Source organism: Toxotes jaculatrix, chromosome 17, assembly GCF_017976425.1.
Source record: "Toxotes jaculatrix isolate fToxJac2 chromosome 17, fToxJac2.pri, whole genome shotgun sequence".
NCBI classification, from domain to species: Eukaryota; Metazoa; Chordata; class Actinopteri; family Toxotidae; genus Toxotes; species Toxotes jaculatrix.
This window is the reverse complement of record NC_054410.1, coordinates 8,887,394-8,912,811: the sequence shown is the minus strand read 5'-3', so window position 1 is coordinate 8,912,811 and position 25,418 is coordinate 8,887,394. Positions and strand designations below refer to the sequence as shown.

Below are 25,418 nucleotides of genomic sequence, written 5' to 3'. Positions count from 1 at the left end.
AAGGGGAGAAAAGAGAGACCGGCTTGCTGAGAGTGAAGAGAGGCAACCTTCTGAAAAGGTTAAAACTGTACATCAACAGATAAGGCAGTTGTGTACGATACATCATGTTCCGGGTCTGTCAGGGGAGGCCGAGCACAAATTGAAACAAGCAAAATTATAAACACAGGGGAGCCATGTCACCAAGGCCTTTCCATACCCTAAAGAAAATAAATGGACTTTGTATCCTCAGAATTAATACAAGTCAATACCAAAGGGACCTTGAGGTAAAAATCTGAGACTGGGAATAGAAACAATAACACTGAGGGGGAAGGGAACGGTCAGGGGGCCAAGACTGAGCCTGATGGCTACAGGATGAGAATCTTAAGAAAAAGTTCCAAGTAGCATCCAGACATGGTAAAAAGCAATTATAAATATATGGTATACAGTCTGATACTTCATATAATACTATATAGTTCCTGTGAAGTTTGTGTGCTGTAATGCCTGAGGAAGTGAAAGGAAGTTCAGTTTGCATTTGTAGGCAAATTATGGTTTATTATGTGGGCTGGCTCATCTTAACCTGGTGTGTGCTTATTACACACACCACCTCTAACTCAGTCAGCCATCTTCCAATAAACACCTAACTATGTAACGAGTTGGTGAAATTGTTTGTGAAATGCAGCTAATTTTAGCGAGGGGGCAACTTGACGAGCCTGGGCGTGGATTGCGGCTGCCAGCCATTCTTTCGTTAGTGTTAATGAGCGGGTGGTGGTCGCATTCAAAGCAGGTGCCAAGCAGCTTACTACCGCAGCTTAATGAGTGCAAGACACAAAAACCCTTGAATGGAGAAGAGGGAGTGTTATTAGTGTCAGCCTGCACACATAGTGAGGCAAGCCTCACACAGAGCTAAGACCCGACTGAAATCTCTGCATCTTAAACGCCCAACTCATACATACAGACACCACTAGTAAAAATATTAACTGCTAAAGCAAAAAAACAAAAAACAAACTGCAAAGAATGTGTGCAAACCTCTTCTTAATTTTATTTCTGCCATTCTCATTTTCTGAGAACTGAGAAGTCGGAGGTTGCTGAAAAACTGAGTTTAACATTTCTACATAACACAGATCAGGGTTGATTTGATCTGCCACATTTGGTGAGAAAAAGCTTTACTAAAACTTGGGGCCAAGAACCTCTGCCAAAACACATTACACGACATGATGAATTATCAATAAAATCAAGATGAATTTACGCTTGACTTTAAAACAGCCTCACTTCATTTTACATACCACACAGACCCATTTTAAACAAACGCCCCAGCAATGATTTAGACAGCGTAAGCCTCTACCTGGGGGTGAACTTTAAGTCTCTGAGGTCTCCTTACAAAGACCTCTTTGTTTTCAGCATCCATACATCAGGTCGCAAGGTAGGGCCACTGAAGCACTGCCAAACATTAGCTTTAGTCAGTCGTTTCTCTGCTTCCTGAAATGCAGGAATGGAACCTGCTCAACCCCTTTTAAGACAGAGAGCACTGAGAGTGATCGGGGTGAGAGGTATGGAGGAATAAAAGCCTCTGCGATGGAGACAGAAGAACTGTGTACATAGCAAAAGAGGGAGAATGTATGTATTAGTGACAAATGGCTTGTTCTTTTGAGGTCAGTCTCTGCTATAGGCAGCTGCCTACAGGAGTTTATTTACAGGGTCAGATAATGGTTGTGTGATGTGTTTGTATGTGTGGAGTTTTAGAGGGGGTCAGTGACCCAGGGTCTGCATGCCAGGTGATATGGCCCTGCAGCTGATCATTGTACATCTAGCTTGCGTATTTTAATGGTTCTGCAGTAGCTGTTTGTAGCAAGTCAGCCGGCCTGATGATGAAGTCGGTCCTGATAACACAAGCCTCCGTGCACACAAATAGGATATTTAAAGGCTGACTCCGCCTGGAGGGGTGTCCTCGAACAGGGAGGTAAATAATCCCTTGCTACAAGCTATACTTTTACTGTCCATAAATAACAGGAGATGAATAGAGAGTTAACCTCCCACAGACAAGTTATTAACATGAGTAGAGCTAAGAATAGAGCACCTTTTTTCTCTCTACCTCCCCATTTGGCTTTATGGGAAAGGAAAGGTTCAACTCTGCTCAGGTATGTAAAACACAAATACAAGGTAGCCATAGTACGCAGCTGTACAACGCCCAAACCTACACAAACATCGTAATTAAGGTGGAATAGAGGGCAATAAAAAAATAAAAAATCTTCCACCAGGTGTAATTCTCCCAGACGTTTTTATGTTTTCTATTGATGGTATGGAAATGGAACGTGACACGGATGTGCTTCGTCTTTGGCACTGTTGGAGGTAGGGAGAGAGTTTGTACAGACAGGTAACATACACAACTGTGATGACTGTTGACTTCATAGCACTCACAAATTTGCAATCAAACAAAGTATAAGAAGCATTTGAAAATACCAGTTTCACCAAACTTTACACATAGCTTACAGTTATTTTACTTTTTCTTGAATAACAAAAGTAAAATACAAATTAGTTATTTATTTTCATTATTTTAGTATTCTTCTAACACTCTCCCCCACAGTAATTGTACTATGGGACTGTGCAGTCTCCATCTCCCTCTAACGAATTATCACTTTCTCTGACCTATCACCTCAGCCACCTTCTCACAATGACCTAAATCTTATCACCTTACACACACAGAATCTGGCAGACTCTGTCTCAACCAGCTGATTAACTTGGCTAATGCATGATTATATGGATGAGCTAATAAGCCTCAACCTTATTTTTATTTTGACTGTACAACAGTCGGACACAGAAAGCACTGCTTCACAGCACCATTTGGTCCCGGTTAGGGTACGTTTGCACAATATCATGCTTCCCAAACATCCTCCAGCCAAAGGGAGGAGTCTTAATCAGTGTTTGGAACTCGTTAAGTCCCTTAACTGAGCATGTCGCCTACCACATTAGCAGCACATATCTGAAGGACAAGTGTGTGTTGTGTGTGTAATGTGTGCTGGTCCCCTCTCAGATCTACCACGTCACGGTCCAACGCTCTCTGACACACTCTGGTCTGCTCTGGATGTGGAGCAAAAACAAACAAGGTGTGATCTGGCTTTGGCTGTGTCTGTTCAGAAGTTGATTCAAACAGCACCGAAGACACTGCACACGATAAAATAACCTCTGTGATGACACCAGAACACTCTGTATCAAAGTTAGGTAGGAGTTATGGAACAAGTTGCACTTCAGACAAAATCTTTCTGTGCATCATTCCTCTCTTACCAACAGTAACTACTTATATTATGACTTTACAATATTAATGTAATAATAAAAATGCTCTGCCTCTGTGTTATTCTCTGGCTGTGTAAGGGTTAACATTCAAACGGTCAGAGCTCACCTGATCTTTTCTCAGATATCGACTCCCCATCCTCTGTAATGACTCTCTATATCATGAAAATGGCTTGATCTCTTCAGTTATGACACACTGAGTGAGTATTCATTAACACTTGATGCTGATATTATTAAATTCTATTATGGCAATGGCTGCGAATGGAGTGTCCTCTGCAAGCACGGCACTAAAATCATGAGTAAGCAGTAATCATGTCTTTTTGTCTGGATGATTGTAAATATATTTTAAATGCACACATGGCTGAGAATTAAGATGACCTTTATTATATCTAATTTAGGAAGCAAAAATAAAAGAAGAAAAATTTTCTGAGGCTTTCACTGTTTTCAGATGAGGCTTATTAGTCTCCAAAGCCAAACACTGGCCACAGTGCTAATTTGGAGATCTGTAGAGAGAGTCCCTCTGGCCTTTGATGACTCTCCATGTCTGTAAGTTCTGCTTGGAGACAGGAAGCTCCCCATGGTGGCAGGCGAGCAGGCTGGGGGCTGGGAGGCTGTGCAGACAGAGAGGACCACAGCGCCAGGGGGATACATGCTCCTTTAACCTGTTATTGTGAACTCCCAGCAGCCCTGGCCGATAATTGCCACCTGTCTCTGGGGAAACACAGTCAAAAGCAGGCAGAGGGACGGCCATTTTGTATCTGCCGCCGCTCCTTGGCCCACATAGCTCTGGTCCTAATACTGCCCTTAACCCTGGTGGCTAATGTGTTTTCAATTTAGGATGATCCCCCGCTACAGGCACGGCCCTAATCAACAACAGTTTGTACTGTAACCCTATATGCCCTCTCTAGGGCAGCGTCAGCCTGACTGGGCGCCTGCAAACCTGATGTGTCCAGCAGAAGCACAGTGTTATGTGTGTATATGTATGGATGATATCATGTTTATATGTGAGGTCACAGGATGTGTGCCTGATACGTGGCTGTTTGTCTTCCACATATGCCATTGAAATAAACATATAAACATCCACACACGCAATGCAACAGCACCTAGGAACATTCTCACACAAGCAAGCTGTGCATGATGCTGCACTGTCTATATACTTGTGTTGCTAGATCTTAGGGCTGCATTTGACACCACTGATCACAAGATTTTATTACAGAGACCGGAACATGTCATTGGGATTAAAGGAACCGCACTTGGCTGGTTTAAGTCATATTTATTGATAGCTTCTAGTTAGACTCTTTCATGCACACAAAAGTTAGTCATGGAGTTCCACAGGGTTCTGTGCTAGGACCAACACTTTTCACCCCACATATTCTTCCATTAGGCAATATTATTAGGAAGCACCACATACATACACCCAGCTTTATGTATTTATGAAGCCAGATGAAACAAATCAGGTAGTCAAATGTCAGGCATGTCTTAAAGACATAAAGGCTTGTAATTTTTTCTTCTAAATTCAGACAAAATGGACGTTATTGTACTTAAGAAAAAACTTACTGCTACTGCAATTCTGTATTATCAGGATGTCCCAATAACTCTGTGAAAAGCCCCCAACTGATCCAAAATGCTGCAGCGTGAGTACTGACAGGAACTAGAAAAGAAGATCATATTTCTCCCATGTTAGCTTCTCTGCATTGGCTCCCTGTAAAATCCAGAAAATTCAAAATCCTTCTACTTATGTACAAAGCCCTTAATGACCATCGTATCGCGCCATTGTATCTTAAAGACCTCTTAGTACCCTATTATCCCAACAGAAAACTTTGTTCTCAAAATGCAGGCTTACTTGTGGTTCCTAGAGTTTGCAAGAGTAGAGGGGGAGGCAAAGCCTTCAGCTATCAGGCTCCTCTGCTGTGGAACCAGCTCCAAGTTTGGGTTGGATATGCAGACACTCTCTTTACATTTAAGATTAGGCTTAAAACCTTCCTCTTTGATAAAGCTTGTAGTTAGGGTTATGCTGCTATAGGCCGAGGCCCCTGGGGGAACTCACCCCCCCCCCCCCCCCCCCGATGCATTTATATCACACTAGTGCATATCATTAACGTTTCTCTCTCCAATCGTTTGTGCTTTTCCTCTCTGTCCCTCTCTGTATTCTAAGTTGCCTTATTGTAAGTTCTGTTAAGTGTCCACTTTACTAATTAGACACAAACATGTAAAGATTAATGTATGTAAAGACAATGAAGAAGGTCAGTGCTCTATTTTAACTAACATTATTGAAGGCAGAAAAAGAGTGGAAATATTCCTGTTTCCTGTTTTTAACAAATCCACGACTGATAAAGTTGTTTCTGTTATGTTTAATTTTAAGTGACATTTTTACAATGTGATGAATGCACTTTGTGTAATCTTTATGTCACACCTAATTGCTCTTTATTTTGAAAAGGAACTTGTATTTACATTCTGAAAAAGCCAGACTATGCATTGGCTCCATCTCAAAAATCAGTATAGTATCTTAAACTCTGCTGCCACTTCAGTGAGGGTTGAATCAAAAGTTAGGCATGGAAAGGCAGGTGTGAATGTTTTCTGTATAGGGCCTCATGGCCCCTGCATCCATGAACAGAACCCTGCCCCAAAATTAGAGTGTGGCCTCTAATGTCTCCCTGGGAGAAAAAGAGGCCTGGCTTTCGTCCAAGTCAGCACCTTTGGAAGTGCAGTCGTGTTACCACCACTAAATCAACATGTCAGCACCCGGCCCAGTGAACTTCTTCACCCAGACTCCACTGCTTACAGCTACCTCACACACCTAATGAATTGGTGTGAATGCCCATCTGTCTGCTAAAATGAAAAGGGGAAACGAGATATGAACAGAAAAGGAAAAAGAAGATATTTCTTTTTCAGCTGTTGCATGGAACATTTGCAGTCCACCAACATCTTATCATCACCAGACAGAAACATTGTATTAGTGCTGTTACTTGAACAAAGAACTGCTGGGACAAACCAGTCAATGCCAGGTTAAGGTATCCTCACCATCAACCTTGGCCTCTCAGTCCAAAATGGAACTGTCCCAGTTTGGGGGGCGAATTTGGAGACGGACGCGGGGAAAGGCCGAAAGCCGTGTGCTTACTCGGCAGTCTGTTTACATTCCTGAGGGTAATTTTAGCCCCTGGGGGGGGAGGCAGAGCAGGGGGGTCGACATGTCGGTGGGGCTTGTCAGTGGTCGACGGGCCAGCCGGGGCGCAGTGGTGGCACCTGAACATGTGGGTGGTACATGAAAACACACACATAGACCTCCAGTAAACAAACCACTGGAGCTGTTCTCTCTGTTTGTGCCACTCAGTTATTAATCAGAGAACCAGCTTGCCGCTTCTAAATAATTTCAATGGCTACTTTGTTATTGGATTGACCAACTACACAGAGACATAGCCTGACAAAGAGGCCTCATGCAAAACCCCAGAAGTGGGGGTGTAGTGTTGCTAACAGGCCCACCACAGAGCACCATTAGCTTTGGACAACACAGGATAAACCCTGTGTTTTCACTGATTATCTGTGGTGCAAATCTAATTTCATTGTAGTTTTAAAAAATTTGCTATGCAAACAAAACAATAATCCTGGCTCAAGAATCGCTCAGGGCTTCTGTGTGCGTGTTGGGATTTGTCTTTTTATTACTCCCAGCCCAGAGTGTCCCTTCAAAGGGCAAGAAAGCAAGACGTCCATGTGCGTTTGTGGTGTGAGCGCACGTGTAAGAGAGAGAGAGAGAGAGAGAGAGAGAGCTTATCGAAACTAATTAGGTGAGGGATCAGGATGGAAGTTAAATACTGGGCTACATGTAATGAAAGAAGCAGAGTGGGGGACATCTAGGGGTCAGACCCACACCAAACAGTGGTCCTCAGGCAATCTGGTATTGATTTTCACTCGTTTGGGGGTGAACGTGGACAGGGGGAGGGAGGGAGCCATGGAGTGAGTGAGAGAGAGAGAGAGAGAGAGAGAGAGAGAGAGAGAGAGAGAGAGAGAGAGAGAAAGAGAGAGAGAGAGATGGGGAGAGGCAGTAGGGCAGAGTCTAAGGGTCTCGCGAGTTGTCAACTTGACAGTTTAACCCCTTTTGGAGGAGAACAAACAAACAGAGGGATCTCCTGGGCTGACAGCGTTGATCTGTCATAGCGATGACACTGTAAAGCCCCACACAATGCCCACACAGGAGAGGAGTGTGGGGAGGAAAGGGAGGGTGGGTTGATACAGATATGCAGAGGCACATTCCTTAACCCTAAAAAGATAGAACTGCACCTTCAAAAATGTTTAACAATATCTGTATATTTATACAGTGTATACATGGTATTTTTTATTAATGGTGTTAGTAGTAGTAAACGTCAGAATGCACACATATGCAAAAGAGGGTCCACTATTCCCATCAGTTACATTTTGTACTGTCCCCAACTCAAAAAGTTGTGTCTCTGATAATAAAGTATGGGTCACTGTCCACAGCCACACACGGACACAGACACACAGATGTCAGCGCTCCTCTCTTGTCACTCAAACTTTGAGGGCCGTCACCCCGAGCACCTTCCCTCTCATGTCCTTAAACACTTGAAGACCCCTTTCACTTTTCCCCTCAGACTGCCTCATCACTTTGTCACATTGCCAAAGGGGACTCTATTAGCCTGGCCATGCACAGAGCCCCCAACTCTCCCTTACACTTAACACACACAACCAAACACACACACACACACACAGAGGGAGGGAGGGAGGCTGATACACGCAGCTAAGGCTGTCCACATCAAATTAGAGTGGCCCCTATTGTCCCTATTACGGCCTGGGAATGCTCCATCATGACGGATGCTACGGGGTCCCTCACTTGTCAGGAGTTGTCAGACAGATAGGGAGTCTGGATACACACAGCTGACAGGTAATCTTAATGTCTTCAATTAGCCCAATTAGGCCTGTCATAAACAATTCGAAAAGTGCTCGACCAACACAAACAGATAAACGCACACACAAGTGCACACTGGCACACACTCCCACAACAAGGTCTGCGGGGTATTAATGAGAAGGGTAATGGGTATATCAGCAGACGGTTGACTTGTCTTTTGTTTCAAGGAGGGGTGTGTCCCCATCCCTTGCTCTCAGCTGTGCACTGCTGGCTGCTACCTGGTCAGTTCAAATTGTACTATCTCCTTTCATTAGTGCATTGCTGGCTGAGAATCTGAAAGGCCGTGACAAAATTCATTTGAGACGAGTGGGAGCAGATTGCCTGAAGCAGGTGCTATAAGGGAGATAAAACAAAAGCAGCACCTTTGTGAAGCTCTGTGTGTGTGTGTGTGTGTGTGTGTGTGTGTTTGTGGATGTGTGTGTTTTCTGTCTGTGTGTGTGTAGTGAAGGGTTTTTCCTGGTCTTCACACTCTGTTCTTTTCCTTGCTATGGTAAATGGGTAATGACACAAAAGTGCTTTTGAGAAAAAGAAAGAAAGAAAGAAAGAAAGAACAGGGCCCAGAGAGGAATCAGCCCAGTGCACACTTGGAGCGTTTACAAAGCTGTGGTGAAATCTAAATATTGTTTCTAGCGTGACTAAATAGGCCAACACCTTTCTGTGCTGAGGATGTGCGATAACTAACATTGTTTGATTTGGTCTCTCCTTTATAATATCTTATCGCAGAGCAATGGTGACACCCACACTACATCATCAGCTTTTGTCCTCTAACTGTTTCTTTAAATTCATCTATTTGCATTCACTATCAATTTCTTTTTCTGCAGGGACGCAGGACACGTTTCAGGAACCGTGAAGCACAAGCTAATGTTTAAAACTGAGATTCCACAGTTTGCAAAAACAAGAGCCGAGCAAAGTTAGCATCAATATTTGAACAAGAACTTCACATCAACACTGCCTTGATCTTATGTACAGAGTCCCTGAAATGCCCCACATCAAGCAACAATGCTGACACTTTCAATGCAGTGCTTATATACTAGTCTCTGGGCATTCAGGGCAATGTTGTACAAAGGCATAAAAAAAGAGAACAGAACACAATCAACACAGAGGAATTCAGTTAAAACCAAGGCAATGTGGTGAATGGTGAAATCCCAAGGCACTTTTTCATTGAAGGAGTCAAACTGGGACGAGAAGACAAACCAACTGCTATCAGCAAGATCTGTGATGGACCTCTAACTCTACTTCTGATCTTTACCTCAAGTGACGGCTGGAATGCCATCTGAGGAAAAAAAAAGGAGGAAAGAAAGAAAGAGAAAAGCCGTCACCGGGATGTTGTAATAGGAAATTGCTCTTGGCAACTATTTGTTCAAGCACCAGATTTTTTTTCGTCTTTATGCCAACCCAGTGAGACCCCATTGGAAAACAGGGCAGGTCCCCCTAATGAGTAATCTATTTCAAAGCAGTCGTGTCTGGGCATGACAGTTTACTGAGAGGCTTGAAGAACTGGTAATTACCAGTGTTACGGGGCAATTAATGCATATTACACTGCGGCACTCATGGCGGTGACTGTCAGCTCCCCAATAAAAATGAGCACTCTTCAGCTAAAGGGTGACATTAATTGGGCCCTTAATGACTATGCAGAGGAACCAAGCCAAATAGGAACAAAACAGGGGACTCGCTCTGACTCCAGCAGAGGGCTGGAAATTGGACTAAAAATGAGATTAATTGCTGTTTAGAAAAAAAAAGAAGGGAAAAAATGTGGCAAGGGGAAGGGGGAGAAAGAGGTTGGAATTATAGGGTGCAGAGAGCAAGGGCTGCTCATACAGATGACAATTCAATTAATTATTTTATACTGTATTTTCTATACCTTAAGGAGTGCAGACAGGCCTCAGGCCCATTTTGATGGCTTTGTCTTGATTTCTTGCTCATTGCAAAAACAGCTATACATACAATGCCCAAAGCACCCACACACAGTGTCAAGGTGCATATTCTCAGTATAATGAACACATCTAAAATCTTCATTTACGAGAAAAGGACATTTCCCAAATAACACACAGAAAGATGATGAAGAAAAATATGTACATATATATGTGATGAATGTGAAGATCAGGCAGTTAGTTCTTCGAATATGCATTCGAGAAAATTGTCTTCAGAAGCAAGCACTGAGAGTTTCTGGGTTATACACTTTTCTATGAAGAGTAAGGCCTTATGTATATCCTTCCACTTAAAACAGTCAATAAAACATTAAGCAAAGCTTTAATTAAAAGCAAATCTGCCATATTGCAGGCCTTCCACCCCCTGAAAAAAATTTGTTTAGAAAAAGATCAAGGATATGGTGAAGTAATTCTGATTAATGTTGCTAAAGCTAGGCACGTACTGCACACCACCTGAATATGCAAGCCCCAAATCATAAAAATATCAGCATGCAAAACATGCCGTCATTTGCATACATTTTTGATTTTGGATTTCCTTGCTATTTAAATATGCAGTTAGAAATAGTCCAGCACTGCCTCTTGCGCTGTCACGCTGCACACTCACACTGTCATTGGTCCTGATGGAACTCTTCCGCTTCAAAGGGAGCTTTGCAATGAAGAAGAGAATGAGCAAATATTTGAATTGCAAAAACACATCATCTTCCGAGGGGAAAAAATTCTAGACAACTTTTTAGAGTTAAAGACACCCCCAACCCCCAGCAAGCTAACCCTCTGCACACAGCACAAAAAAGTCAACATATTCATAGCGTAAGCACTCTTCCTGCTAATTTACCATATCCAAATTTGTGTAATGGGATATGACACATTTTAGAGGGGATTGCAGGAAAAAAACTTTAATTTGAGGAGAGAACCATAAAATGTTTAAGCTGCCCCTGTATTTAACTAAAATCCACCACACAAATCCAGGTTCTCAGACAACCTGACATGGGTTTGATTACAGACTGAAGTGTAATTAGCTATTTAAGTTATCCTCTGGAAGGTTGCAGTGAGCAGCGCTACCATCCTTACTAGCTATTTCAGCATAACTAAAGAGACCTTTAGATTCTTGAGGAGTACCATTCCCCTCAGGATTCAGCACAGCCAGTTTACAGTCATTTACATGCAGCCACTCCAGGAGAATCTCTGGCAGCTTCCAACTTTTGCAGAAGTTAGTGAAAAAAAGTGCAATAAATAATCTTCATGACAAATCAATAATATGTCTCATTGCATATTTGAAAGTATGAACTCCCCAATTTGATGCCAGGATAAATACAACATATAAGCCAAAACTTACAAGTCTAGCCATGAAGGCCATGAACAACATTAACAGCAATAAATACCCATCTTCAGACATCTGAAAAAACACCCCTGCAAAGGGGGAAAACACTCATCTCCTCTGTTTATGATTGTAAATTTATTTACCACAGGCTCAGTACTACCTTGAATTTTAAATTGGGGAAAATGTGAGCGTCTCAAAAACACACTCAGAAAATGTCTAGGACACATGGAGAATGAAGTAAGGGGCAAAATAAACTGTGGAAATACACGAAATCAGCTACCAGTGGAAAAAAAGTCAAGGGTACATTTTTTTTACAAGCACGTTAAAGCTTCCAGTGTAAGACAAATAATTTGTGGATTCCTTACAATAATTAGAGGATCTATTCACGTTTAGTGTTACCTTAATTTTAAATTATATTTAAACATAATTCTTAAATACAAATCAACCTGTAATCACAGTTTTAAAATGCTTAATTCTTGTCATCTCTTAACACATGTTTAGCATTACCCGGAGCGCTTCAATACACCATCCACATCACACCTCCCACCAGTACAACCCTCCAGTGGTCTCTACTCCTTGTGAATTGCCTACCTACATGTAGACAACTTGGAGACAGGTCTGAGCAGAAATCAAACCTGAATGATGGATAGCTTTACTGCACAATGACCTCTGTCACTGGGTTCTTGCCCTAAATCAATGCTAGCGATAAGGGCCCTGCGCCAGCGCTCACCTTGGTATGTTCACCAGCAGACCTTATCTATGGCAGGAGGAAGTATGAGTAATAACCAAAGACAAGCCGCGACAAAACCACTAACCCCACCTTGTCAAACATAATTTACAATGTATATCCTGCTACCTTCCCCTCCTCCTCTGCTGATGTTAAAATTGTAATTATGAGAACCAGAGAGATTTGGGATTGTGTGTTTGGAAGATTAACCTGTTATAGGTTGGTGGGAATACTTTGTGCATATCTTTGGCCCAAGGAGACTGAGGACTACTCATGATATGCTGAGGAGCACATTCACACATTCATTCATTCAAAAAAAAAAAAAAAAATGAATAGGGCCGTTAAATTTCAGCACTGTCAGGTCTGTGTGGAGTGGCCAAACTTTCAGTGATGCATACAAAGAGAGGTTGGAGGTTGAAGTTGAGAGGAGGGCTGAGAGGAAGTAGAAGCGAAGACTTTAAGATGATTACAGCATTGAGAACTCTGGGACCTCTCAGTACTTTTTCATTTGACTGTGCATCTGATAAAGTGTGTGTGTGTGACATAGAGAGAGAGACAGAGAGCACAGTGAGAGAGCAAGCATGCTTCCAGGCAGTCGCATCAAAATGGAGAGAGAGCCCAAACATGACATCAAACGTTGCAATTAGCTGACCCCTTTCTCCTAGAGTCACAGTTTGAAAAGCTCTGTCTTTAAAACTCTGATTAAAATACGTTTGCTTTCTCATTCAAAATGACATTTGACAAGGTTAGTAATATTTCAGCTAACTGCAAAAACATTCTTGTGGCCATAATCCTTTTTTTCCATCACTTTGCAGGGGCGCAGGTAACCTCAGAGTGAGTTTCCCATGAACTCAGTGCAACAATTTGAAAACAAAACGGCCAGGGGAGAAAAAAAAAGGAAGAGTAGTTCAAAGTTTCACTGGAGAGTGTTTTGTTTCACCCGGGCAGTTGAAGCTAAATGTTTTGCGATCATTATTCAGAGAATTTATCCCCTTTCTAATTTAAACCACAACGAATATTCAGAACAGAGCCAGTAGTCTTTTCTCTAACCACGAGCTCCATCCTTAGCAGGAACTCAGGGGGGCTGAGGACTGTCAGCAGCTCTGGGGATAGAGTTCCTCAAACTGTTAAACTCCCTCATCGCCAAATTAGGAGAGGTGTACTCTGCAGTCCAATTTTCTGTCCATAGGAAAAGTAATCTAAAAAGTAAAGTAAGATGCAGTTTAATGGGGCATGACAGTATGGATATATAATAGCATTTTTTTCCAAAGGGTATGTCGCAGTAACAACACAGTTTTGGAATCAATGTTGAGCCCAAGTTTTTGTTTTTTTTTAAAGGGCGACAAAAGAATCAGCAAACTCAAATAAACAAAATGTAAATGGTGTCTGAGACAGTCTATGTCAGTGTGCAGTCCTGACAAAACAAGCCGAAGATAAGCAATGAATAAGGGGAAGGGATCAGAGATGGTCAGGCCAAAACTCTGTGTAAAGTTAATAGTTTTCACATCCATTCTAGACGCAGAAGAAGAGAATGTGAAGTGTCGGGCCGGACAGTGAGCCAGCCCAGGCTTAGCTGCAGCTGTGCTCAAATTGAAGTGGCACTTTCTATCAGAGGCCTTTCACCAGACAGCTCTATTCTGCCCTTTCACTCGTAACCTCCATGACACACAGACACCCATTACAAAAAATAAGAGTGGTCATTTACAACACACAGCCGTCATTGAAGAGACAGATTCCGGGTTTAACATGGGGGAAGATTCATGGTGTGAACGTGCCAGCTGATAGAGATATCACTCAAAATGAGAAATACATTTCTGCGACATCTCTGTGGCGGCTGTTCAAAGGGGGCGGCTTGAAGCCCAAAACTCTGCGCAGAGTTTATATTTCACTTGTTCAGAAATGTATGCCTGTGTTATCTTGCATCAGTCCAGAGGAACAGGATTGGGTATCGTCTGTTTCAACTTTCCGCCTATGATGAAACGTTTCATCGACGGACTACGGAGTTGGAATTTGGATCATATCATTACCCTGTTAACTCCTTAAGCCCTTGTCAAAAAGGTTTGGTTTATGGTGCTCATTTAAAATACATAATAGAGGGAAAAAAACATAATAGCATTATTAACACAAGAGAGGGGAAAGAATAAATTAGCAGTCATATTGACTGAACATTTATTCTAATAAGTTTTAATAGGGCGCAGTGGCCAAAAGCATTTTTTTTTTCTGATCATTTATAGACCTGACAGAGCATGTGGAGACAAATCTGTTGACCTGTTAGATCTTGTACATTAACTCTCAGAATTGATGAGCAAAATCAGAGGGTCAGCTCTTGGACACAGGCTCCTCATGTGTCTTTGATTACACACTCCCACTAAGGGATAGGCAGGCAGAGATGTTTAAGCTATCAGGCAATCAGACCGCAGAGAGACGTGAAACTCAAACCAGAGACGGGAGAGGGAGAGGGCTGCCTGGGAACAAAGATGGGGGAAGAGGGTCCTGATGAAGCTCTTTAACAAATGCCAGGCCGGTGAGGAAAGACTCAGAAGTGCTTGTATCTCTTTCACTGTTTCTGGCAACGATGCACTGAAATGAATTAATACTGAAATATAAAGCAAAGTTCACAAAAACAAATACCTCTTCATCTGGTGTTTAAATTCAGTTACTTATGGTACATCAATCAAAATGACTGCCATGAGGTACAATCAGATATAGGTCTTATATACCGAAACAAACAATTCAAACCATATATCAACATTATTCTGGGGAATGGATGAGGTCATATGGTGAATGAAAAATGTAAAAATACTGTCGTTACTAATATTTAGAATGATGGGCACAAATTCAAAACAGTATAGATGTATTAAACATCATCTATTGTTGAAGAGACTAATGGGTGTGTTGCTGATGTACATTTTTATGGGTCTGATTGCAATAATTTTGTTATTCTATAAAATTGTATCTTTTATTTAGCCGGGGAGCTGAGGACGTAACAAGAAAAAACAAAGCAAACCCTTTCCCACTTCATGCTGAATTTCTAAAGCTTTGTTCGAGGTATAAATCACCAGAAGCTTTCTATCAGGATCTTTCTGCGGTCAGTGCACAAAGAGGTCAAAATGAGTGAGGATAGCACTCAGAACTGAAAATTAAAAGTACCACAAACCACAAAAAAGTGTATGCATATGTGTATGCACATGTACACCAATATCATATTTTTTTTCTGGGCCATTGTGCATACTGATTATAAGTAATCACAGAGACCAATAACTGATATTTGGAACTGATATATATTTGCAGAAAAAATTACAATCTTGGTGTCAAAATTTAGAATAACACAAACTGCAAAACAAAACTTAATTGAAATGTCGTAAGCATATATTCAATTGAAAGTGCAGGGAGCTCCCAGCAGCATTTCTTATAAGGTTAACTGAAAAATGTAATAAGTAAATAAATAAGCAAAATAACTGTATGTATTCCAGACTGCTTTCCCTGGTGCTGGTTGAGTGCAATACTGCACTTCTAGACCTTTTCTAGAGCATCCATCCGCAGTGAGGGTTTTGAGAAAGAGTTAAAAGTGGGGCCGCAGGCTGACATATGCCTAATGCATGATTATGCTTCATTTATTACAGCAAAACAGCTTTAGAACTCCTTTAGTTGGTTTCCGTTATTTAAATGTTATACATTAACAACATGTGATAGAAGAACCTGTCATTCAGAGCTACGCTACTTCATTACTAATGATTTCTGTAGCTGACTATGTGCTACAGTACTATGTACTGTAATATCAATAGACATGACTATTCAACTCTTGACAACATTGCTTGAGACAACAGAATGGTGACTACAGGCAGAGACAGGCAGCTGCATCAGAGCCAAAGTTGCGCATTTTGAAATTAATTAATTTTTTTCAGCAATTGGATAAAAAAAAAATGCTGCATATTGGATTTGATAATCGATGTGTCTATCCTTCTATCTAAGAAGTTTGAAAGATACACAAGAAGTGTATAGTGTGTAGAGGGGAAATAAGCATAGGTGGTGTAACAAAAAAAACAAGGAAAAAAAAAGAAAACAAGGTTATGTGAGGGACAGTGAGCCTATAAAAAGAAGCCTACTGTCTAGGTTATCTATAAGGAACCACTTATCACAAGCGACCAGCTCCACACAGTGACTGATGGGCCTCCACAGACCATGAGTACCAGCACATTATCTGGTACACACAGAGCTGCTCTTTAAACACAAAGGCAGAAGTATGAAGCATTGTTTTCTTGGCTGTCATTTGGTAAAAATATTCTAGTTATTTTTGGTCTGAGAAGAAAGAGTGTTTACCATTTTTGTGCCCAGAAACACACAAGACATTGCTGACCAACATATAAATTAAAGCTAAGATAAACTGGCTAAACCATTCATTTGGAGCATGTAAAAGACCATTGATTTAAGCCAAAGTAGCTCCTAAAAGGTTCATTTAAATCTTGAAGTATACTATTAAAAATGAGCACCAGTGTTTCTATACCATGCGTGGAGCAATGCTTGCAGGTCAACCTAACAAAATCAATAAAATCATGAGGAAAAAAAAACATCAAGGACATCGTGATCTTCCATAAAAAGGTGTTAAACATTGCCCATATTATGAAGTTGCACATCCATAACTAAAATATGCATTCTTCTTCTATCCATGTGACCTTAAATCACAATGTCAGACTATACTGAAAGATTTAAAAACAAAAGACCAAATTGTTGGTGGTAAAGAATTATTTTTTCAGAGCTTTTCTTGGTTGCATTTGCATCTGCATGTGACAGGCTGGCCTCATGGTCCAGTGCCCTCCTTAGACCTTGGGAGGACACTGGAGGATGTATCTGATGGCCTCTTTCATCCCCCTTTACAGAGAGGTTAAGATGCAATTAAGCCCTTTAGTTGAGCAGCATTAAGATGCTTTTGAAGCAGCTGTGGAGGTGCATGAAATTAAATACTTAAAAGGCCTCATGAACCAAAGGTACTACAAGGCATTAAATATTTGTACTGTAGTCTTATGCCTATAGAACTTAATTGTGTTAGGGGGCTTTTTGATAGATTGAAAGAGCACAAACTTTGTATAACAACAAACCTTACTAAAATTATCTTCCCATTTCCAGTTATCTCTCTTCAACTTTCTGCAGAAGTGAAGGGAGGAAGAAGTGTACACACAGACCTCTGTGAGACACAGCAAGCATCATGTACTGTGAGCACAATCTATTTGTCTGGGCTATCTTCGTGTCAAGAAAATATTACTCCAAGTTTACAAATAGAGTGTAATGCAGACCTGAATGTCTTTTGGGGGTCAGGCAGCTATCGAAATTCTCCTGCTACACTGAGTTTTACAAAAAGCCTTTCTAATCCTTGCCCACTACCTTCTGTGTGTTTGACAAATGCTCTTGACTTCTTCCTGGAATGAAACCCATAAGGTCACTGCAAAAGTAAAAAGGAGGAGGAGAAGGGGGGAAAAGGCACTGAGACTGAGAAAATGGGGGGGGGGGGGGGGGGGGGGGGGTATGGGGGAGTGTGTCTCTGTAAGTCTGATGACATACATCGTGAAAGCTGACAAAAAAATGTACGTTCATCTTTAAAAAAGTTCCATAGCAAAACAGGAATTCATGGAGCAGACATGCTTGCAGCCCATTTTACTTGAGGCTTTCTTCTCCATCTCACAGTGTCACAGGCAAGCAGTAAGACAGGAGGAGGGATATATATCGCTGGGATGCCGCTTTCTGTCCCGCTCCTTGTTTATACACACAGCGGCCGTGTCAAAGCTGCTCTCACACTCAATGGTAAATGACAAATTTGGATAATGCACACATACAACCCTACTAAAATAAATAGGAGACATGGAGGCTTAACCAGAGCTAAATCCTGAGGCTGCTGGAGACCTGAGAGTGCGGATTACACCCCAGACGCCTTAAACAATGCATCCAAATGTGCATCCTTAAAAGCATGAAATCCTTGAAGCATCAGAGCTGCCTTGTCATTTGCCATTAATATTCCAAGTTGCTTATGCTTTGGGGGCCAGCATTGCACTTGTGTGTGCTGATGTGCCCTAAAACTAACACTTGCAAAGCCCTAAAGGAACCACCATTGTGGATAACTATTTTTCTAGCTGTGGAATATTCTAAGAGAGGATGTCATAACAAAGGAAACAATAAAAGAGGCCACGTTCCTGCACTGCATGGGGTATCCATAACTATAAATAGGAGGAAGGCAATGTCAGAGGCACTTACACTTTACCAGGAAAACTGATATTTGTGCTTTCAAAAAACAGAGGAAATTAAGCTTGAACTAGAATTTTCCACACATATAAAGCTCCACAACCTTAAAATCTCGTACAATACAGAAGCTTATTTACCAAAAGAAACTGGAACTGCTATGTGTAGAGGAACAACTATTAACATACTTATCACATCATACATTGCATTACTATGATTATAGTTATTGTTTTAAAGGCCACTATATCATGATGGATTTTTTCCCCCTTTCTTTGTTGTACACATCCCTGACAGGAAGGTGAGGTAAAGTATGGCGGGGCACAGGTCCTGGAGGTGTCGCATCGTCACCCCAGAAGCGCCAGTACCTGTCCTCAGGGACGGCCCTGTAATGTCCAGCCTCATTGGATCAGCAGCAGCCTGTGGGCGCCCTCTCTCAGGTGACATCCCCTATCTACTCTGGCTCTCTGATGGCCCTGCTGCTGCTGAGGCTTTTATTACTCCTATGCTACAACTGCATTAAAAGATGCCCGGCTATTTTGCGAACAAATACATGTAGGTGTGCTCTATATGTACATGCACGCATTTTGACATGAGAAAATACCTAATTTCTGTTTAACTAGTTGTACACATAAAAGCAAACTATCTATATAGGCATAAAACTTTTATTTTAAAAGATGAAGGCATAAGGAGATGAATTTAATAAAGGTTGTCTACAAAACACCATGCCATTACACTCTACTAATTAAGCATTCCTGTTGTCACTTCTTTGGAAAGTTCAACAAAAAATGATGGACATGTCCATTAAAAGCGGATGGCAATGTACAACATCTTGAATCAAGAAATTAATTTGATGTCGCAAGTGGATTGACGGTTCTGAGGCTATAACAGAATTACCTTGCAATTTCAGCTGTAAAATCTACAGCATACAGTCCCAGATATAATTGGAAAAAGTTCACAAAGAACTCAAGATGTCTAATTGCAGCTGTGTCAACTAACATAAAACATCACATAAATCAGATTTCTGTCTATTCATTAGCCAATGTGTCAGCGAGCAAATTAGTGATGTTGTAGGAACAGTCTGGCGAGTCTTCAGAATTATGACTTCCTCATTAATTGTAGTTTTGCTTCCATTATGTTCGTCAAAAAAGTGTTACAAGAAAGGACAAGCACTAATCTCATTTGCGCAACAGATCTGAATGGAGATCGATATGTGCTTTTGGAGCATGAGAATCTTCTGCTGGTAATTATGGGAGGACATAAATTAACTATATTACAATAGGGCATGACTTTCAAAATTACTAAAACAAAAGAGCCAGATAAAACATAATGCCTGTGCTTGCATTCAAGCCTCAGTAAATTTCCGTGTGGTCAAGCCAGATGATGTATAATGGCAAACCCAAAAGTCTTAACCCCCATTTCAAATGAGGGAGAAATGAGGCATACTGTCCCATTATATTGCTATAAATCATTTTTTTGTGGATGGCTGACAGCTTTTTATCAGATCTAACCTTTTCAAGCCTCCATTAAGAGTGCTAACATTTTCAACTCTGACACATTTGCAGTTTACGCATCTTGCAGCTGATTTGCTTTGGGAGGGGGCAAGCTGGCACTCATGCTCATTTCCACAGAGGCTGTCCATTGTGTTGGGCTGGCTAGAATGGGGGAGGGAAAATGGGGAACAGCAGACTCTGAATCTGCTTCTTTGACTCTACATTTATCCCTTTAATTTGCTATACTACTGTGTAAAGTGCCTTTTTTATGGTAAACAGGATATTCTGATTATTGATATGATTATCTATTGATTCTTTCACTATACACTGCTGCTGGAGGGCAGTTAGTGGCCACACAGATCCTTCATAAGCTGACAAATTTAAAATGAATGGACTTTCTCATAGACGATTTGCTGTCAGACTTTGAAAAAGGCAAAGACTAGACAAACAGTATACAAAAGAAAAGCATTATATCAGTTTAAGAGGAACCTTTGAAGCCATTTTTGTCTAAGTCGTGCTTTGTGAATGTGCTTTGCTGTGAAAGGCTGCAGAGTTAATGTTTTGACTGATTTTTACAGTATTATCTTCTACAAGCTGTGATACACAGTCTCCTGACAGTGAGGACCAATCATTGATCTATGGATCCATCTATTTATCCATCCATCAAGTATTACAACTTCTTTGGTGTCTTTTGTCCTCCATTTCAGATACACATCCTTTACAAGGGGACTCCACAACAACACTGATAACAACATATTAAGTAAATAAACCTGATGGGGACCACTGCAGTAACATGGTCCAAATTTGCAATAAACAGTGATAAAAACCCAAATTTTCTATTTGGATTGATTTGCAGAATCTTTGCAAATCCATCACAACGGCTAAAGAGCACCAACATTAAGGAAGTCAGCATATAATTGTATGGCTTCTTGTAAGTGTGTGATAAGCTGAACTAATCAGACAAATACAAGGCAGAACTTTAGCTGCTGCTAGGAGAGTTATGAGGGGAACTTTGCCAACCATAATTGATTTAAGTACACCATAATCAAGAAGGGGCAGTTAAGGTGGTACCACACAAGGGTCCATATTTCATTACATGCTGTGTTTAACCTTACCCACTTCTCCTAAAACACACAAGAGGCTCATTATGTGTTTAATATTCACCAGCAGGTGAATAATTTTTATGCAACTCTGATAGTTGGGCGAGATGGATAACTCAATTATCTGAACATCCGTCAGAGCAGAGGGCTCGCTGGCTCTGGAACGCCACCAGCTAAGATTGATGGCTGGAAGACACCAATAGCTGCTGCTTCGCCATCTCATCCAGGCACTGGGCCTGAACACGCCGTTTGATTCTGCAGAAGACCGTTTTTCTCTCCTTTTTTCCCCCTCTTTTCTCTTTTTTCTTGGGAGCATTGTAGGTGAAGCGTCATTACCCCTCACTCCACTGAAGAGGGGTTCATTATGGGGTTAGTGTGTTGGCAAGACTATTGTTTGGATGATGAATGCTGTTGGTGAGAGCTTTGGAGAGAAAATTAGTTATGTTTTTTTTTTTCCGTCTATAAAAACATGTCCCCATAGCTCACTCTGCAATGCTTGAGGGCAAAGCAAGAACAATTAACACAAGCAATGGGTGAAGCAGTTCAGTTAAAGCAAAGAGGGAATTCATGAAAAATAAGCAAATCACTGGAAATGTCAATCAGGGGCAATGAAGTAATTACAAACACTGCAGTGCAATTCCAAGGGCAGTCAAAAAGAAAACTGAAAGGTTTAGAGTCAAGCACTGAAATCTGAGTTTGAGGAATGGGCAAACACCCTAAACATCGGCCCTTCAGGGCCTGTCTCATAAACTGAAACCAACTAATGAGAAGTGAAAGCAGGATGATGTCACCCCATCACTCTCTTGTCCCTGTTTCTCGATTGGTTTATGTTTTTGTGACCACAAAGCGCTGACCCCAAATTCACTGCCTTCACTTTGCAAACACACACAAATATGCACAAGTGCACACCCTCTTGTACATCAGATGATAATGCATAAGGTCTAACAATAAGAGAAGGATGAAGCACATTTGGAAATGTCAGCAGTAAATGTCAATTAAAAATTACAAGGGTGCTGGAAAAGGTAGGGTCTGAAGGGACTGACATTTTTTCTTTTTTGACATGACAATGTTTATCTGACCGGGCTGCTGGCTGACATGATGGGATCTACTTTGTCAGTTCCTTAATACACTTGGACAAGGCCGCCCCAGTGAATATCAATGAAAGACACCCGTGAGCAAATATGTAAGGCTCAGAGCAACCCTAACCATCCAATCAAGCTGCTTTTATCCTGATATTTTGACCTACTGTAAACTAATGCAATGAGTAACAAAGAGGAAAACCAAAGACAGATCAATGGCATTTTTTTTTCATCTAAACCAAGAAAGCACATTGACTTACAGTGAAATAAGGAGACATCTGATCTTCATGTCATGCAGCAATCATTTAAGAACTTTTTCATTAGCCATGATCTAGGACTATTTTGGAGCTTAAATATAGCCCTTTTTCCATTCACCAGACAGAGGCATTTAATGAGGCCTAAAAGCTGGTAGCCATCAGACTAGCCCTTTTTAAAGCCACACCTCAGTGACTTTTAGTTCCTGATGTCAATAATAGTAAAAAAAAAAAAAAAAAAAGGAAAAAAAAGGACAGAGCTTTTCCTTCTGGAAGCAGGTCATTTCCAAATAAAACTATGTTATTCTGAGAAAAGAAAACACACCATTGATTATGACCTTGACCTTATCTCTCACATTTGAACGATTCAATGATATCGGATGAGTCATCTTCCCTGAAAATCAAATAATTGTTCTGCAGGCAGCTTCTGGGTGTAAACGGTAGGTCAGTCATCTATAGGCAGGGATACTTTTTATTTTTGTTGACTTCAGTTACGAATAAATTTGATTTAGTTTTAACCTTAATTTATGTGTGACTCCCATTTTTGTTACTTACTCTAGGCTTGTTTGTGACAGCAACTGTAGGCTAAAATTAGAGAGAGGGGCCAACCTATTTTAAATGACAATGAAAACGGGTTTTCTATATCAGGAAAATTCTGGTATAGATAAATCTTTCACTATCTTATCAGTGATAGGAAGACAATAGAAGGATTATTTTAGGTTGGGGGGGGGGCATGCATACAAAACCACACATGAAAAGTAATTCCGGGTAAACAACTTCTTTTTCTGTGCTGTGGTCTTGATAGATCCAAAAATATGATCCTGTTCTGGTGCTGTACATGCACAAAGAAAACAAAAACAAACAGAGAAAGAGAGAGTCCGGCTGTGCCCAGGGTGTGGAACCTCCTGGTGCTCAAGCGCCATGTCACAACATGTCAGCTGGCCGTCATGGCTGACGGGGGCCGGGGCCATAGTGAGGCAAATGGAGGCAGTGGGGGCAACTTTTCAACTTGGTGACTGGAACCTTGTGCCACGGGAGGCTGGAATGTGAAGACCATGTGTGGCCGACCCATTCTCTTCTCACTGTGTGTGCTCTACCTGATTATTTCAGTTTGAAATGAAGTTCATATAACACTGAGTATTGCACTAAATGATCTGGATAATGGCTGATGACACTTTGTATGACAGGTGCTCATAGCCAATATTTTTTGCTGACATTAAATAGCGAAAGGCTGACCTGTCCAATTTATTTATCGGCTAGGACACAATGTGACATTTGCAGCCTTTAAACTATGAACTAGCACATGAATTACTATATAAAAAGGGACCTAACCTTATAACCTCATTGTAAGTCTTATGTTGGTGTTCTCTGTGTAAAGGTAATCCTGATCAAAATCGTGTTTTAAGAGACAATGAAATAAGTCTTTATTCGTCTTAAGCACTGAAACACACACACATTCATATGCATACACACACACACACACACCTCTGCCCCCCGCCCCCAGGGTCAGACCACAAGGGCCCGTTCCTGTCCAGAGGTTCTCATGACAACAGATGCAATGGATTAATCACCCATTTCCCAGCTTTCCTACGAAAACAATATGTGTACTCTGGAAAACAATCAAGCTCACAAACAGACCATTCAGGTCGTAAAGGGCTCCAATGACAGGGGTGGATGTGGAAGTAGTGCGATGTGCACATGCACCATATGGAAGTCTGGGGTTAGTGTGGCCTATGCCAGGGAGGAAGTGGTTCGCGTTGTAAGACAGAGATATGAGCTGCAGTTATAACACTGAGAAAAGTTGATTGTGGCTCATGGTAAAAAAGGAGAAGTTATTAACAATAAGCAGACTGGGAATATAGTAGTTGCAACATTATGTGGTTAATTCAGACAAAGCAAATAAAACAGAATACAAACAATACAGAGAGAGTAGACTCACCTGTTCCAGTAGCTCCAGAACTGCTCATTGAGATAGGTGCGATGACTGTGGTCGTCTCCAAATGAGGCTTTGCTTTCAATCCAGTGTACAATGTGTCCCTCCACGGCTTTTCATAAACAGAAACACACAGCAACACTGAGAAAACTGGTGACAGGAAAGCCACATAGGCAAGATCCAGAAGGGCCAATGACATTTTGTTTGTTTGTTTTTTTGTCCTATCAATCACATAAATCAAATAAGACCTGGCATTAAAATGCCAACATTTCGACAACTGCATAAAGCTTTTTGAGGAAAAGGCACTTCAGTAAGGCAAGCTGTTATTTCAGATAAAATAATGACATTTATAATGTAAATACTAACCAACTGGAACCTCCAGGATGATATCAGGTGTTTTGTCATAGCCCATAGCTCTCAGTTGGTTTTCATCTACAGGAGATAAAGTGCAGAATTTTAGCATTTGACTGTTTTACTTAACAAACTCTATTAGGCAGTCAGCTTATTGTATGAATATTAATCACGGGCTACTGACCTAACCACATTCACCAAGGTGCTGGTAACAAAATCTCTCAATGCGAGCAAAGCAGACAAAGTAACAGTAGAGGACAGCAAGCACAGTAAAACCATTAACTACATCTGCCACATATTTGCTTTCGTTGCACAAAAAAACGTAAAGCCCAGTTACAGAGCTGCGCTCCTGTTTGGATTTTGGCAGCGCTTTATAAAATATACAGCAAGAGGACAAAGTTGGCATATAGCCTCTCCAAGCCTGACCTCTGCCTGCAAACGCTGCAGCCATTGTCCTTGACTTCTGGCGTGCTTCGGCCATTATCCCTACAACACCTGATTTCTCCATTAAATCTCAGACTGACCAGGTCATTCAGTTCCAAAGGCCTGCCTCTTTGTCTCCAGCCAAGCTCAACTAATGGGGCATGGAAGGGAATTGAGGAGAGATGGAGGGTGGCGGTGTCAGTGGTGGTGAGGAGGTAGCATCAGCCAAGGATGGAGAAAGAGAGCCGAGTGAGGTCAGTGAGGCTGCCAGGGGCCTGCAGAGGGGTATTGTGGGTGTACGTGTGTGTGGTAAGACGGGGACCTCAATTCACTCCTACTGGGCTGTTGACATTGTCATGTGGCTCTGATCGCCTTTTTACATCACCTTTGATTAAAATTAATGGG

The 25,418-nt window shown here is 41.4% G+C and overlaps 1 protein-coding gene across 5 annotated transcripts in view; it reads right to left on the bottom strand.

Annotated features, from left to right (window-relative positions):
• cdin1 (CDAN1 interacting nuclease 1) overlaps positions 1 to 25,418 on the bottom strand; it is a 55,239-nt gene that overhangs the window by 3,929 nt on the left and 25,892 nt on the right. For 4 of the 5 annotated variants that reach the window (XM_041061496.1, XM_041061501.1, XM_041061498.1 and 1 more), the window contains 2 exons: positions 24,606 to 24,671; positions 24,246 to 24,351 (listed from right to left, as the gene is read on the bottom strand). In XM_041061496.1, the coding sequence (XP_040917430.1) occupies positions 24,246 to 24,351; positions 24,606 to 24,671 (172 nt within the window). Of the gene's footprint in view, positions 1 to 24,241; positions 24,352 to 24,605; positions 24,672 to 25,418 lie in introns of those variants that run through there. The other variant, XM_041061497.1, reaches the window with a different exon arrangement.